Genomic DNA, 14,529 nt, shown 5'->3' with positions numbered 1-14,529 from the left:
GAAAAACACACCTCTGAACGAAAGCAGGACGCAATCACAGTCAGAAATGTAAATGGAGTCGGGAGGAGGCTTTTGTTTGGGACTGAAGCGCTCAATCTTTCATCCCACACACACACAAACAAGAAACATAAAACAAATGCTGGTGGAGGCCAGTGAAAGGGAGCAGCACACACACACACACACTGAGTGCTGTACTTTAACATGTGTTTGTGTAAAGCTTCCATCATTTAGCCGCTCTTATCTGAAAACCCATCTAAAGACCCTTCACTCACACACACACACACACACACACACACACACCTTCACTCACACACTCACACACACACACACACACACACACACTCCGCCCAGCGCTGAATTAAACACCATCATAAAAACTCTTTAAAGTCGCTGTAATGAGAACCATCTGTACGCAGGAACCCGGCCTAGACCAAACTAACCCCTCTCTCACTCGCTCAGGGTCTCTCGTAAACCCAATCGCCGCTGTTTGCGCACATTCAGAGCTCAGGACGGGACAATTGACCAGGTTTGGTCTACTAAAGGAGAGCAGATCATAAACAATCATAAAACTAATAAAATAAAATAAACATTCATTCTCACACACACACACACACAATTTGCCCATGTTTACAGTGTAAAGTCAACATGAAACCAGTGTTGGTATTGTTAACTAAAATGAAACTATTAAAAATAGTTTCATCAAGTGAAATAAAATAAAATATAAATATTAGATTAAAAACTTGCAAACTAACTGAAATAAGTTAACATGAAATCATTGTTGTTATTGTTAACTTAATGTAAAAGTTTTAAAAATCATTTTTGTTCATTGAAATAAAGCCAAAATAAAATAAAATAGTAGATGAAAAACCTAAACGAAAAAAGAAATGTAAAACAAATTAAATAATTAAAGCCAAGTATATATATATAAAAAAAAAAGCATACACTAAATGACAAAATGACAAACTCAAAGTATTAAAAAATTGCCAAGGCAACATTTTTCATTAATTACAATATAAATGACAAAAAAAAAAATTATTAGAAAATTAACAATTGACAATTAACTGAAGTGAAATTTGTTTAATTTGAAGTACTAAAATTAAAAATAATAATAAACAAATATTACAAAAACTAATAAAAATGAAAAAGCACATTCTAAAACGTAAACTAAAATTAAAAAGGAAAACAAAAAATATTTAGAATTAGCGTTTATTTATTATAAAATATAACAGAATATAAATAATACTAAACTAACTTGTCTGTACTGCGACGTGTTTCCAATCAAACCAATTTAATTGATTTTGATTGGTAAAACAACGCCTACATAGCTAGTTGACTAGTACTAGTTAACATCATCCAATAGACTGCATGGCCTTGCAGACATCAGTGGATCAGGAAAGTATTTTTAGGTGCAGAAGTTGTTACAACATTTTGATGAAAGATTACAAAGACAAACACCTGTTCTTTGGAGCAATGTGCATGATAAGACCTGAATGTGCATTAAGGAAGTAAATATGGTCCATTTTGATTTCATGTTGACTTTAGCACTCGTTTCTGTGGTGTTTGCTACCTTTAGAAGACAATACAAGAAGACACTCAATCAAAACAAATCTCCAACTCTCTCTCCTCCAGCTCCTCATTTTCGGCTCTGTTTTCAAACATTTGGATTCAATAAATCAGCACAGACGGGTTCAAAGACCCTCAAACAGGTAAGGACGGTCTTGAGCGCTTACCTGAGAACCCCATAGGGGCCGAATACGCCGTTCCTCCAGTTTCAGTGGAAGCAGGCACAGAACCTGGAGAATCTGCGGAGAAACAGAGTGACAGCTGTCAATCACAGGGTTACAGACCCGCCCTGGCTCTTAGGACAAAAAAACAGACCATTTTTAGGTCATATCGGACGTTCATTTTCTTGCTCCTTCTACTTTTCTGTCATGCAAAATAAATAAAGTGTTTCTGAGGTTAAAGTCTGCGCCAAGGCGGTTTGCGAGCGGGAGCGCTCTAATAGGAATACACTGTTTAGCAGGATATACTCCAAGTCCAAAACAACGAGCTAATCAGGAAATCGCAGCAGCCTTGAAAACTGTGTACAGTCAATTTTCTAATTGGTGTGCGAGCAGACAGGAAAAACTCCCTGTCGCTCCCTCTTTCATGTTAACCCTTTAATAAACGGGTCTGGAATATAGTCTCCATATGTTCTCGGATCTAATGTCAGTTTCCTGGAATTACTGTGATCAAACAACTGCGGGAGCAAGTACGTCAGTCACAACGAAAGCTCCCAACGAGGATCGTTTAAGAACTACCATAGTACTTACCATGGTAATTTAAGGTAATCATAGATCCGATTCAGACCAGTTTAGCTAACACATGGTATACGCTAACAAGAACTTTAGGTTTCTAAAAGAACAGGCTAATGCTAATGCTAACTAGTGAGGATGTGTTTTCAAAATCCCACGCATTAGACTTAGTCTTAATTTGACTTCTCATCAAATTAGCTTTAAATGTTTGCGTTAGGTTTTGCTAAAGGCACTGAATTTCCTAGTAATTAATGCATTCAGTTCAACGACTTTACATGAACTAGCACGTCAAGCACAATGAACATGACTCCAAACACAGATGCTTTAAGAACTAAATAGTTACCTACATGGTGATTTATGGTAAATATAATTATAAATTATAACACCTGGTTTATGCTAACAAAGATAAGTAGCCAGAAACTTTGTTTAAATAGCTCAAAAAACAGGCTAAGGCTAATTTGTGAGGTGCTTTGCAAAATCCCAAGTGTAGCATGGGATTTTGAAATGCACACCACAAGTTAGCATTAGCATTAACCCGTATTACCATATTTAACAATACTTCCCATTAAATTAGCTTTGTTTAAAAGTTTTTGCTAAAAAATAAATGTCTATGTTTGGGACTAAACATGAATCATTTCAATGCCTTTACATGAACTAGTGTTATGACTATGATATTCTAGCATTGTAAATCTCAACACAAATATCAACAATGATAAAGCAATAAAGTTAACAAATACATAAGCGCAGCACAGCAATATCTAATTTCTAATTCGTTTTCCCAAACTGCGGGTTCAGAAGTTCATGAGTGAATATTTTATTTGTTTATTTCATGTCATGTTACCATTCACCAGTATCAAAAAAGCTCTAGGGTAATTTCCATTGAAATATAAGACATATCATTGATTTAACATGAATTTTTGGACATGTAGGCTACCATGGTGACATCCTACCATTTGTAAGGATAATGAGTTTTAAAGTTTAATATTAGAGGATATTTCTGAAAATTAGCCAAATTGTGAGCGTGAATTGAGAAATGGTGTCACTTTCGGAAGCAACTTGTGAGTTGGACACTTTCCCTGAGCTGTGGTCAATCTAATGAGACACACGGTCGAACCTGAACCTGACCACAAAGAGAGAGAGAGGAAAAGATGTGGGATCAAGCAGCAGCTTCAAACACGTGATGTTCCATTTTCCAGGGAGCAAAGAAACAATGGTGTTGTAAAACAGATGCTTTGAAGCTGTCCATCACGGACCATTCAATCCATCACAGGCGCAAGTTTCACCCAATAAAACCTTCAGAGATCCAAACAGCTTTAGACGAGTCGAGCGTGTAAACGGATCCCGTGACGTGGCTAAAATGACAACCACAATCTCTGCCGCACGCAAAAGCACTTGCAAGTCAACCAAACCCTAGCTAACGACAGTTCAGTAGTTCTAGACGAAACTTTGCTTTCTTTGTCATTACAAGCGTGAACGTTTGTGTCTAAGAGCTTGAAGCGATTGATGTGCAAATTCGCTTGCATCAATGGTCGTTTCGTCGCACCGCGCCGTCAATAATGCATGAGAGTCGCCCTAAACCACTGACAGACGGTCTGCCTCATCCTGACGTTATCAACGAGACGCACTCACCCTCTCACACACACACACACACACACACACAAGCGATGAATAACTTCCTCCCAGCGCTCAGTGTCACTCTCTCTTTCAGTCGGAGAATATCGCCCGTCTTCTATTGTTCTCTGTCTCGCGTCCAAGAGCCGAACGCAGCTAATGGAAGTGTGTGTGTGTGTGTGTGTGTCCTCACAGGAAATGTCCTCCCCAAACTGGCTTTCCTGTCCTCCACCGCGGCGCCTTTTCTCGTTCACATTCTTGCTTTCTCTCTCATTTGCCTCGAAACCCCAAACTGATTCATAAAAGAAGAATGACTCAAAGAGTGAAAGCCAATGTCAGTCAGCGTAGAGTCATTCCCACACACACACACACACACACGTAACTATAAACATGATCAAGACGCACAAATTCAGGCTAAAAGAAACGATTTCGAAACAGGCACTCGTCGAAGCTGGGCTGAATTTCTCAATGCGTAAGTGATACTGTTTAACCGAGCAGTTTTGGCCGGGATTGAGAAGGATCTTTACGGGGCGATCGGCAGGAAACCTCACCCGGGACGCTGCCAAACACAACACGCTTATCTGAAGCGAATATACAGGACATACTCAAGAGCCATACGGCATTATGGGTAGAGAGAGAGCAAGCGCTCAGAGGAAAGACGCAAAGCAACACTCCCAAAACCTCAGATTAATTCGGCAGATAAATCAGCTCTCTCAGTTTTTCCTTTATGTGATCCGCGTTTCCGAAGTCACTCGCAAGCATTCAGATGACTGGCATCATTCGGACCAAACAACATCATAACATCTTTAAGAATCATTGCCATATTCATATACTGTGCTATTTATGCATTTACTCTAATTACTAGCACGTTGGAGTTAAAAGCATCTTAGAGATGTGGTATTAATCATTCAGTACTCTGGTAAAAACACTAAAGTAAATATGAAATCATGCCACAAAATGATTATTATCTTCATATACCACATTATTACCATGGTACAATGTCTAAACAACCTACCAAACTTATTAAGCTTTACAAAACAGTATCATTACATGTAGCATTGTACTAGATGATTACCATATTCATGTACCATGGTATTTATGTGGTAAAAACACCATGAAATTACCATTGTAAATGTCCAAAACCTTCATTGCATGCTATTTTTAACTCAAACAAAACTTTTTAAAGACTCCACATCAGCTTGAAATTAAGATGAAACTTAAACATATAAAGTTATTTAAGAAAATTGGTGGGATGGTATTTAAATGGTCAGAATGCCATGGTATTACTATAGTAAATGTCCATAAATTTACATTGCAAGCAATTTTTTAAATCAAACTAAACTGTTTAAAGACTCCACATCAGCTTAAATTTAAGATAAAACTGAAACATATGAGGTGGTTTAAGAACATTTGTGGGATGGTATTTAAATTGTTAAGAATACCATGGTATTACCATAGTAAACATGCATAAAAAATTAATTGCAAGCCATTTTTAACTTTCTTAAGGTTCCAAATCTGCTTAAATTTAAGATGAAACTTCAACTTTTAATCTGGTTTAAGAAAGATCAGTGGGATGGTATTTAAATGGTGAGAATACCATGGTATACCATAGTAAATGCGCAAAAAACTTGCATTGCAAACAACTTTAAACTTTTGAAAGACTCCATATCTGCTTAAATTTGAAATGAAACTTCAACTTACCAGGTGGTTTAAGAAAATCGGTGGGATATCTTGAATACGGGGGTGGGGGGGATTCTGGAGGAGAAGAAAGAGAGCGAGAGAGAGGACGTGAGTGGAGATGTGGGCTGATGATAAGGCCTGGCATTCTCTGGGAAAAGTGTTTGTGTAGTGCTGAGGGTTACAGGCAGGACAGCTCTGATAAACACACGGCCGCCTGGCGCCAGACTCCACACACACACACACACTGATCACTGCAAACTAACTTCACTGAACGCTGGGGCCTCTGGCGGGTTTTACATGAACAACCACAGACTGGAGGTCCAGCTGAATAGTCTGTTGCCTTTATCCACATGAAAACACAACATTCATCACTGTATAAGAATAATAATTATAATCAGTAGCTCATACCAAGACACTTATTTGATGAAACAGTTGGTTAAGCTACTGAAAAACTACCAAACAGACCACATATGATGAATGTAAGAATGTGTATTATTTGTCAAATATATCACTTTATACATAAGTTTACACTAGAGGTTATACATTTAACAGAATAAAAAGCGAATTCTTGACGAACTCTTTTAATGCTACTAAATATATAGTATTTATCACTATCTTTTATGGGGTTTTTTCTCTATTCCATTCTATTCTATTTTGATCTTCTGCATATAAAATCCCAAATAATGTTTAGTTGAAACATTTTCTCTGTTCTAGATTATATTACTAAACACACACACACACACATAAACATGCTATGTGTTATTATAGGCAGGAAAAAGTGATTGTGTTGCGCAAACATAAAACAAAGTAACATGTACCATCAGACTGAGACATCAGACGCAGAGTTTATAAAGTTACAGTGTAACAGATGGAATTAGAATCGTGTGGTTGTGTTGTTGTGCTATGAAGTCTCATTTAAGGAAACACACACACACACACACACACATACACTGGCGCCAGGCGAGCAGGTAAATTCACATTAAGAATGAACCACACACACACACACACACACACACACACACACTGAAAACACACAAACTCAACAAATGTTTATGATGCAGTCATGACATGAAAACACATTTCTTTTAAAAAGTTGTGAAATGTGCATACAAATATACCGAATTAACATAAAATAATACATATGTATAATATATATTATTTATACTTTGGAGCAAAATAGTGAATACATTATTTTTAATCAATGTTTTTTTATGTAAATAGTTTTTATTTTAAATACATTATTTGTAAAATCATTTTAATACTACTACTTCTAATAATAATAATAATAATATTAAATAGTAAACTCATCATTATTTACTATTATTACTGTATTTTATTATAAATTATTTATCAACATTTATTATATTATATATTCTACTTAAATATATTCAAATTAATATTATTGTTGTTGTATACATATATACATTGTTATTTATAATATATGTGATATTTAGAGGTTGGAAAAAATGTGTTTATTTTAAAAATAATAATAATAATTATTATATTGGCAGTGTTTGTGAATGGGTGAACATGTTTCTGTCTGTATATAAGAACTGCTGCCGCATACTGGTGAGAAATAGTTCACATTTTCAAAGCACACACACACACACACACATGTCTGGTCAGCTATCCTTGTGGGGACTCTCCATAGGCGTAATGGTTTTTCTACTGTACAGACCGTATATTCTATTGTCCTACACCAACCCTACCCCTAAACCTACCCCTTACAGGAAACTTTCTGCATTTTTAGATTGTCAAAAAACTTCATTCTGTATGATTTATAAGCTTTTGTACCCGTGGGGACCACAATTTAGGTCCCCACCGTGACACGAGTCCCCATGAGTCTGTGTGTAGTCAGGTTTAAGTCCCCACCAGGGTATATAAACCTGTACACACACACACACACACACACACACACACACACACACGTGACTGAGCGAGAGTCAGAGACGGTAATAGAAAAGATTTTTCTGAGGATGTGCAGAGTTTTGCCGCATCAGATGAGTCACTGTTCTCTCACACTCATAAACAGCTCAACAGCTCTCATGTCTGCTCTCTGGCATTAACTGGACGCGGAATAAAAGGGCTCGCGCTCTCTGATTAATGGACGACACAATGGGTTGCGCGCGGACACTGGAAATAAACCGCTTCAGACTTCACGATCACGACATTCCATAAGTGACACAGAGAGAGAGAGAGAGAGTCATTGCAGGGCACTAGAGAAGAAGATAATTATGATGATGATGATGATGGTCCGCGGATTCCCGCTGGCGCCGCGCAGCTCATGAAGATCTACTGCTGTCACACATTAACTCCCAAACACCAACACTACTGTCTAGCCATCTATCTTTCATAAATAATTTCATTTTTATTATTTAAATATATTGTTTACATTTTCTTTCTAATTACTGATTTTTTTTATTTGTTTTTGATTATTTATATTTTTATTATTTATTAATTATTCTCTCATCATTTTAACTTTTTTAGGAATTGTCTAAATGTATAATCCTAAATTAATAAATAAATGTTTATTTTTTTCTAAATTATTTATTGAATTCTTTCAGTCCTTGATTCACTGATATTTAAATAAATCTTTATTTAAATTAGTTTTCTACTTATTTTTACTTAACTCTTTAATTTATCATGAATTCTTTTATCTATGCATGTATGCTCTCATTTTATTTTTATTTAGTCCACATGGAGTCAAGCAAATGCCCCGTGTCAGGTATTTTTTAGTTGTGGCAACATGACTGACCTGTGAGGGAATGACATTTATGACTTCAGGAACAAAACAGCTGTTTATTTATCAAACACGGACTCATCTGATAGATCAGCGAGAAACAGTGAGGAGACAGTGATATGATGGAGAACAGCTCACCTCAAACTCTGCCTGCGTCACTAATAAATGAGCGGAGGATGCAGATCTCACAGCTGTCACTCCACTGTAGGAACCAGAAGCAGTCTTTCTGAGAAGTAAAAACACATATAAACGGCCTACATATACAGCATCAACTCAATTTCTGTAGATCCAGCATGTGCTCATATTGTGTCGAGTGTATTTAATTGGATTTGTCTGGCTGATGTGAATTTCAGAGAATTCCTGCCTCTTCACACTGAAGCAGATCAATTGGCTGCTAGAAACCCAAACAACAGACCACAGGAAGCTGACCCTATTGATGAGGTCAAAGGTCACGCTGTGAGAGCGGAACGAATGAGCAGACCATGAAGAGACTATAAACAGTCTGTCTAATTTTTTTAGTGATAGTTCTGAGCGATTGTTTTTAGCGATAGTTCGAGCAATTTCTATTTTTAGTGATAGTTCTGAGTGGTTTTTATTTTTGAATTTTTTTGTGATAGTTCTGAGCGATTTTGTTTTTAGCGATAGTTCGAGCAATTAAAATTTTTAGCGATAGTTCTGAGCAATTTGTATTTTTTTGCGATAGTTCTGAGCAAATTTTTTTTTTTCGATAGCTCTGAGCAAATTTTTTTTTTTTGCGATAGTTCTGAGCAAATTTTTTTTTTTTTCGATAGCTCTGAGCAAATGTTTTTTTTTCGATAGTTCTGAGCAAAATATTTTTTTTTTGCGATAGTTCGGAGCGATTTTTTTTTTTTATCGATAGTTCTGAGCAAATTATTTTTTTTTCGATAGTTCTGAGCAAATATATATTTTTTTGCGATAGTTCTGAGCGATTTTTATTTTTTATCGATAGTTCTGAGGATTTTTAATTTTTTATCAATAGTTCTGAGGATTTTTTATTTTATTAGCGATAGTTCTGAGCGATTTTTATTTTTTAGCAATAGTTCTGAGCGATTTTTTATTTTATTAGCGATAGTTCTGAGCAATATATATTTTTTGGGGATAGTTCTGAGCGATTTTAATTTTTTAGCAATAGTTCTGAACGATTTTTATTTATTAACGATAATTCTGAGCGATTTTTATTTTTTAGCAATAGTTCTGAGCAATCTTTTTTGCGATAGTTCGGAGTGTTTTTAGCGATAATACTGAGCGTTTTTTTCCTCCGTGATAGTTTTTTATTTTTATCTATCTATCATCTCTCTCTCTCTCTCTCTATCAGAATAGGTAGGTAATTTTTTACAGACCTATTAATCCAATACAAATAAAAACTACTAACACTAAGAAAAATTACAAAAAGACGAAATTACGAAACAAAATTATAAACTAATTTAAAATGAAATCTGAAAATATACAAATAAAAGCTCATTCAAAATAGTATAAATAAATGTTATAAATATTAAATAACACTGTCAGCTCAGAATTAGAGTGCCTATTCAAACCTCTGTACAGATTCCAGCGTTCAGCACGTAAAAGCCTGTTGCTGTAAATGGCAGGCATGTTAAAGACGGGCCTCTCCTCACAATCACTGCAGCACTTTCATGTGTTCAGCCTCTCAGAATGCATGTAATCACCTCACGTAATTACCCTGCTGTATAGAAGAACACATGCTACATGAAACTACGGCTAATGGAGCCGCTATAAGGGCCGACGCGGCCCCTATACAGACAGAAAAGAGATTTAAAGAGGCAGAGGAGGACGTACGCTCAACTTTAAAGCTAAACCGACGGGGCGACAGCAGAAGAATCAGAGCTTTGATGGACAGACTGACATGTAAAAGGAAACACAACAGCAGTGTAGTGCGTGTGGACGGTGGCGTCTTGTCTAGCGTTCGTTACAAACTGGCTCCCGTGAACGAATCAAACAGGACATGATCCCCAGACAGGACGCCATATGCTCCGCTCTGCCTGCATCTCTCACTGGATGCCACTGTAAAAGCTGGAACTGCTTTATGACCGTCAGCTGAACTCTAGACCTCACTTTATATGAGTCTTATATGACATTGAATTGCTCTGTTAAACTTCGGGCTGTCCACTCGAGTGCTGCACGAGAGATCCACACACTGGATCAGTTAATGAAGGGAAAACAGGAAGATAAACTGAAGATCGCACTGATTTGGAATGACTAAATATCAACTAGACTAATATATTGTGCCGTGCAATGCTATGCTGTTCCCTTTAGTTGACAAGGTGTGGCTATGCGGTTGCTAAGGTGTTTGGGCATTTTTAAAAATATGTAGCTATCCAGTTGCTAATTTGTTCTGAGCGGGAATGTTGCTATGCAGTTACTAGATTCTGGTGATTTGAGAACGTTGCTATGCATTTGCTAAGGTGTTAGATATATTTTTTTTTATATAGTTCTGAGTTATTTTTATTTTTTAGCGATAGTTCTGAGCAAATTTTTTAACAATGGTTCTGAGTGATTTTTATTTATTTTTTGATAGTTCGGAGCAATTTTTTTGTGATAGTTCTGAGTGATTTTAATTTTTTAGTGAGTTCTGAGCATTGTTTTTTTTTTGTTGATAATTCTGAGCGGTTTTTATTGTTTTATTGATAGTTCTGAGCATTTTTTTTTTTTTAATGATAGTTCTGAGTGGTTTTTATTTTATTTAGCGATAGTTCTGAGTGTTTTTAAGCAATAGTTCTGAGCAGTTTTTATTTTTTTTTAGTGATTAGCGGATTTTTTATTTTTTTTATTTTTTTTAGAGATAGTTCTGAGCTGTTTTTATTTTTTAACAATAGTTCTGAGCATTTTTTTTTTTAAATTAGAGATAGTTCTGAGCGGTTTTTATTTTTTAGCAATAGTTCTGAGCATTTTTTTTTTATTCTGCTCTCTAGATATATCAGCCAATCTAGCTTCAACAGCATTTCTAATGCCAAAAGCCAACAGCATCACAGTCGTCACGGTGATGCCCCAGTCATGGAGAAGTGGGCGGGATCGGCAGATTGACCCAGACAGGTGACCTGCTGTCTGCCGGGAAATACTCAAGACACACTGACATTTATACACAGATGTGAGTAATGCATTACAAAACACATTAAAAAAAAAATAATAATTTACAAGGCAACAGAACAGTCTTGTTATCATTAACTAAAACTATATTAAAACATTTCTGTAATTGAAATATGAAAAATAGAAAATATAAATATTACCTGAAAATTGAAACTAAATGAAAATGTTAAAATGTTGCCTTGGAAACTAACTGAAATCAGTTAAATTACTAAAATTAGAAACAGCACATAAAAAATACTAAAAACAAACTAAAATTAAAATGAAAACAAAACCGAAAATATAAAAAAAGCTATTTCAAAATATTAATAAAAACTATCATAGTACATAAATAATACTAAAAGAACACTGTGGACAAAAATGTGAAATTTGTACATTAGTACAGAACCTGTGAAAATGAAACATTTTCATCCAATTCAGCTCTGATCTCTGTTTGTAAACAAACAAATCAATAATTAAAAATGAGAAATTATTAAACAGAACTCATCCTCATGCATATCATATTTAATCAACATATAATGGACCTAAAAGTTTTTTAGTACTCGCTTAACCTTGAGTTAAGGCCACTTTCAAAGAAGTAATTTACTCAATGATAATATTGTTTATATGGAATACCAAACAGATATTTGGAAGAATCTTTGCACATCATACACGCAAAACAAACAAACCCTGAGCACAACAGACTGTGACGACACGCCGTTTGGCCACTGTCTGCTGGAAATACAATACCCACAATCCCACAGTGCTTTCATTCACCTGAATGACAGAGTCGGGAATAGAGAAGGTGACCTCACAGGTGAGAAGAAAGACACTGCGGCAAAACCTCCACCATCTGCTGCTCGCGCTGAAAGACAAACACCGTGCGCACACACACACACACACACACACACACGCACGCACGCACGCACGCCTCCAAATACAGGCTTCAGCTCAATGCTGAATGTTCTGCATTATATGATTATACCAAGGTTATTATTATAGCTGACAAAGTAAAACCATAAAAAAAACCACTTCTGTTACTTGGAAAAAAAAGTTAAGAAATAAAAAATCTGCTAATTTTATTTAAGCTAGTTGCCAAGGCAACATTTGATACACTAAAACAACTAAAAAAAAAGAATAAGCATTTAAAAAAATCTATAACATCAAGAAAAAAATAAAATAAAATTGCTACAACTTTAAAATTAAAACAGAAAATGTAAAACAAACATATATGTCCATCCATCCAAAAAACATTTTCATTACCTGAAATAAAATAAATGTTTAACTGAAATAAAATATACTCATTTTAAGCTACTTTCCAAGGCAACATTTGATGTACTAACATAACTAACTAAAACAAACTAAAATGAAAATGTATAAAACTAGACATTTTTAAGAAAATCAACAACTAATAAAAATGAAAAAAAAAAAAAACTAAATTACCAAAACTTTAAAATTAAAAATGAAAATTAAAACAGAAAATATCTAAATAAATACTTATATATTTATCTAAAAACATTTTTGTTACTTGAAATAAACATTAACTGAAATAAAATACACTTATTTTACAACATTTGATATACTAAAATAAGTAAAAAAAAAACAACTAAAACAAACTAAAATAAAAATGAATAAAATAGAGATTTAAAAAAAAATAAAAAATCAATAATACATTTTTTTTTACAAAAGCAACTACATGACTTCAATTAAAATAAAAACGAAAATGAAAATATAAAAATACAAATGAATTAAAAATAAAAACTCTAATAGTATCTCAATGATACTAAAATAACACTGAACATGACAACAATGAACAGAAAAGGACAAATAAAATAACCACAAAAATACAATTACAATGAGCATAACTAGATGTTTACACATTTAGCACTAATAATCGTGCTGTTTGTGAGTTGAGAAGCTGAACATAATGCAGGTATAATGTGGTGAACCGTGAAGCTGTGACGGTATGAACGGAGCTTTGACAAACACACAGCGTCTCTGATGGAAACTCTCGGTCTCTGTTGAATCCATTCATTCAGTGTCATTTTAGATTAGACAAACTAATCAACAGATTTGACCAAACACTCACAAACAAGCACTTTTGTTCATGTTGCACTGACTTTATACTGACGCACGCAGATGAAGCATCACAAAAGGTTTCAGTTACTGACGCCTTTGTAGAAACGCTTGATTTCACAGGTGTATTTGACTCCCATGATTCATTTATTCTGTAATGGAAAGCACTCAACAGTCACTGTCCTCTTTTTCAGCAGAACTGGTTCAGCACATTCATTTCCTCCAAATACTCTTCAATAAACCGTTTTAGGCCTTCAAGCAATTACATGATTTTTATATGCACTTTAAAGAACCACAAGAAAGCCCAGAATTATAGCAGGAGTTCTGCTGTTGCTTTATTGGTGGTATTTCACACTTTAGAAAGACTGAGTCTAAATCAGTCATAGCTAATGCAAACAAAACTGCAATTTTTTTTTTAGAGTCTTTCCTCATTACTTTATACATAAATGTGCAAGAATGAATCCAAAAAAAGAGGAAAAAATAAACAGATGCTATGCAAAATACAGGGAAACTAATCATACATTCTAAACATTAAATATGAAAAAAAAAAAACAACATAAAAATTGTTCCTATAAAGACCTGCAAAGAAAACTAAACAAATTCAGCAAAAGCGTAAATATGGGCTGTTTATGCTTTAAGTTTGCGCTGCAGTGTAACAGGGACGTAATAAGACCTAAACTGATCAGTAACGGGGTAATATTTACCCTGCGCTTTATTAATTACTTACGCAGGTCATCCGACAGGAAAGATTTTCCATCGCTGTACCTAAAAACTAAAACTGAGGGTATAAACAGCAATGCAACAAATGCAGTGTGTATTTGTCTATACAGTAATGTATATGCAATTACCTGAATCTATAATATACATAAATGATACACTAAACGTCATTTACATGGGAAAGTCGCTTATTTTTATTACACAAATATCCAAATATGTATTATTATTCTTATTATGCTTAGAAAACCACTTAAACGCAAGATATTTTCCCAAGTGGTAAAGATGAACACGATATATATATATATATAT

The 14,529-nt window shown here is 34.8% G+C and overlaps 1 protein-coding gene across 1 annotated transcript in view; it reads right to left on the bottom strand.

The window, feature by feature from the left end:
• Nucleotides 1-5,944, bottom strand: part of LOC107675806 (mothers against decapentaplegic homolog 7-like) — a 13,736-nt gene extending 7,792 nt beyond the window's left edge. The window contains exons 1-2 of the mRNA XM_016470276.1: nucleotides 5,607-5,944; nucleotides 1,731-1,802 (exon numbers count right to left, since the gene is read on the bottom strand). Of these exons, the coding sequence (XP_016325762.1) occupies nucleotides 1,731-1,802; nucleotides 5,607-5,730 (196 nt within the window). The 5' untranslated portion in view covers nucleotides 5,731-5,944. The remainder of the gene's footprint in view (nucleotides 1-1,730; nucleotides 1,803-5,606) is intronic.
• Between the last annotated feature and the right edge of the window lie 8,585 nt (nucleotides 5,945-14,529).

This window comes from Sinocyclocheilus anshuiensis, unplaced genomic scaffold (assembly GCF_001515605.1).
Source record: "Sinocyclocheilus anshuiensis isolate Anshui unplaced genomic scaffold, SAMN03320099.WGS_v1.1 scaffold708, whole genome shotgun sequence".
Lineage (NCBI taxonomy): Eukaryota > Metazoa > Chordata > Actinopteri > Cypriniformes > Cyprinidae > Sinocyclocheilus > Sinocyclocheilus anshuiensis.
Note: the sequence above shows the minus strand (reverse complement) of the source record. Positions and strands in the feature narration are given on the sequence as shown.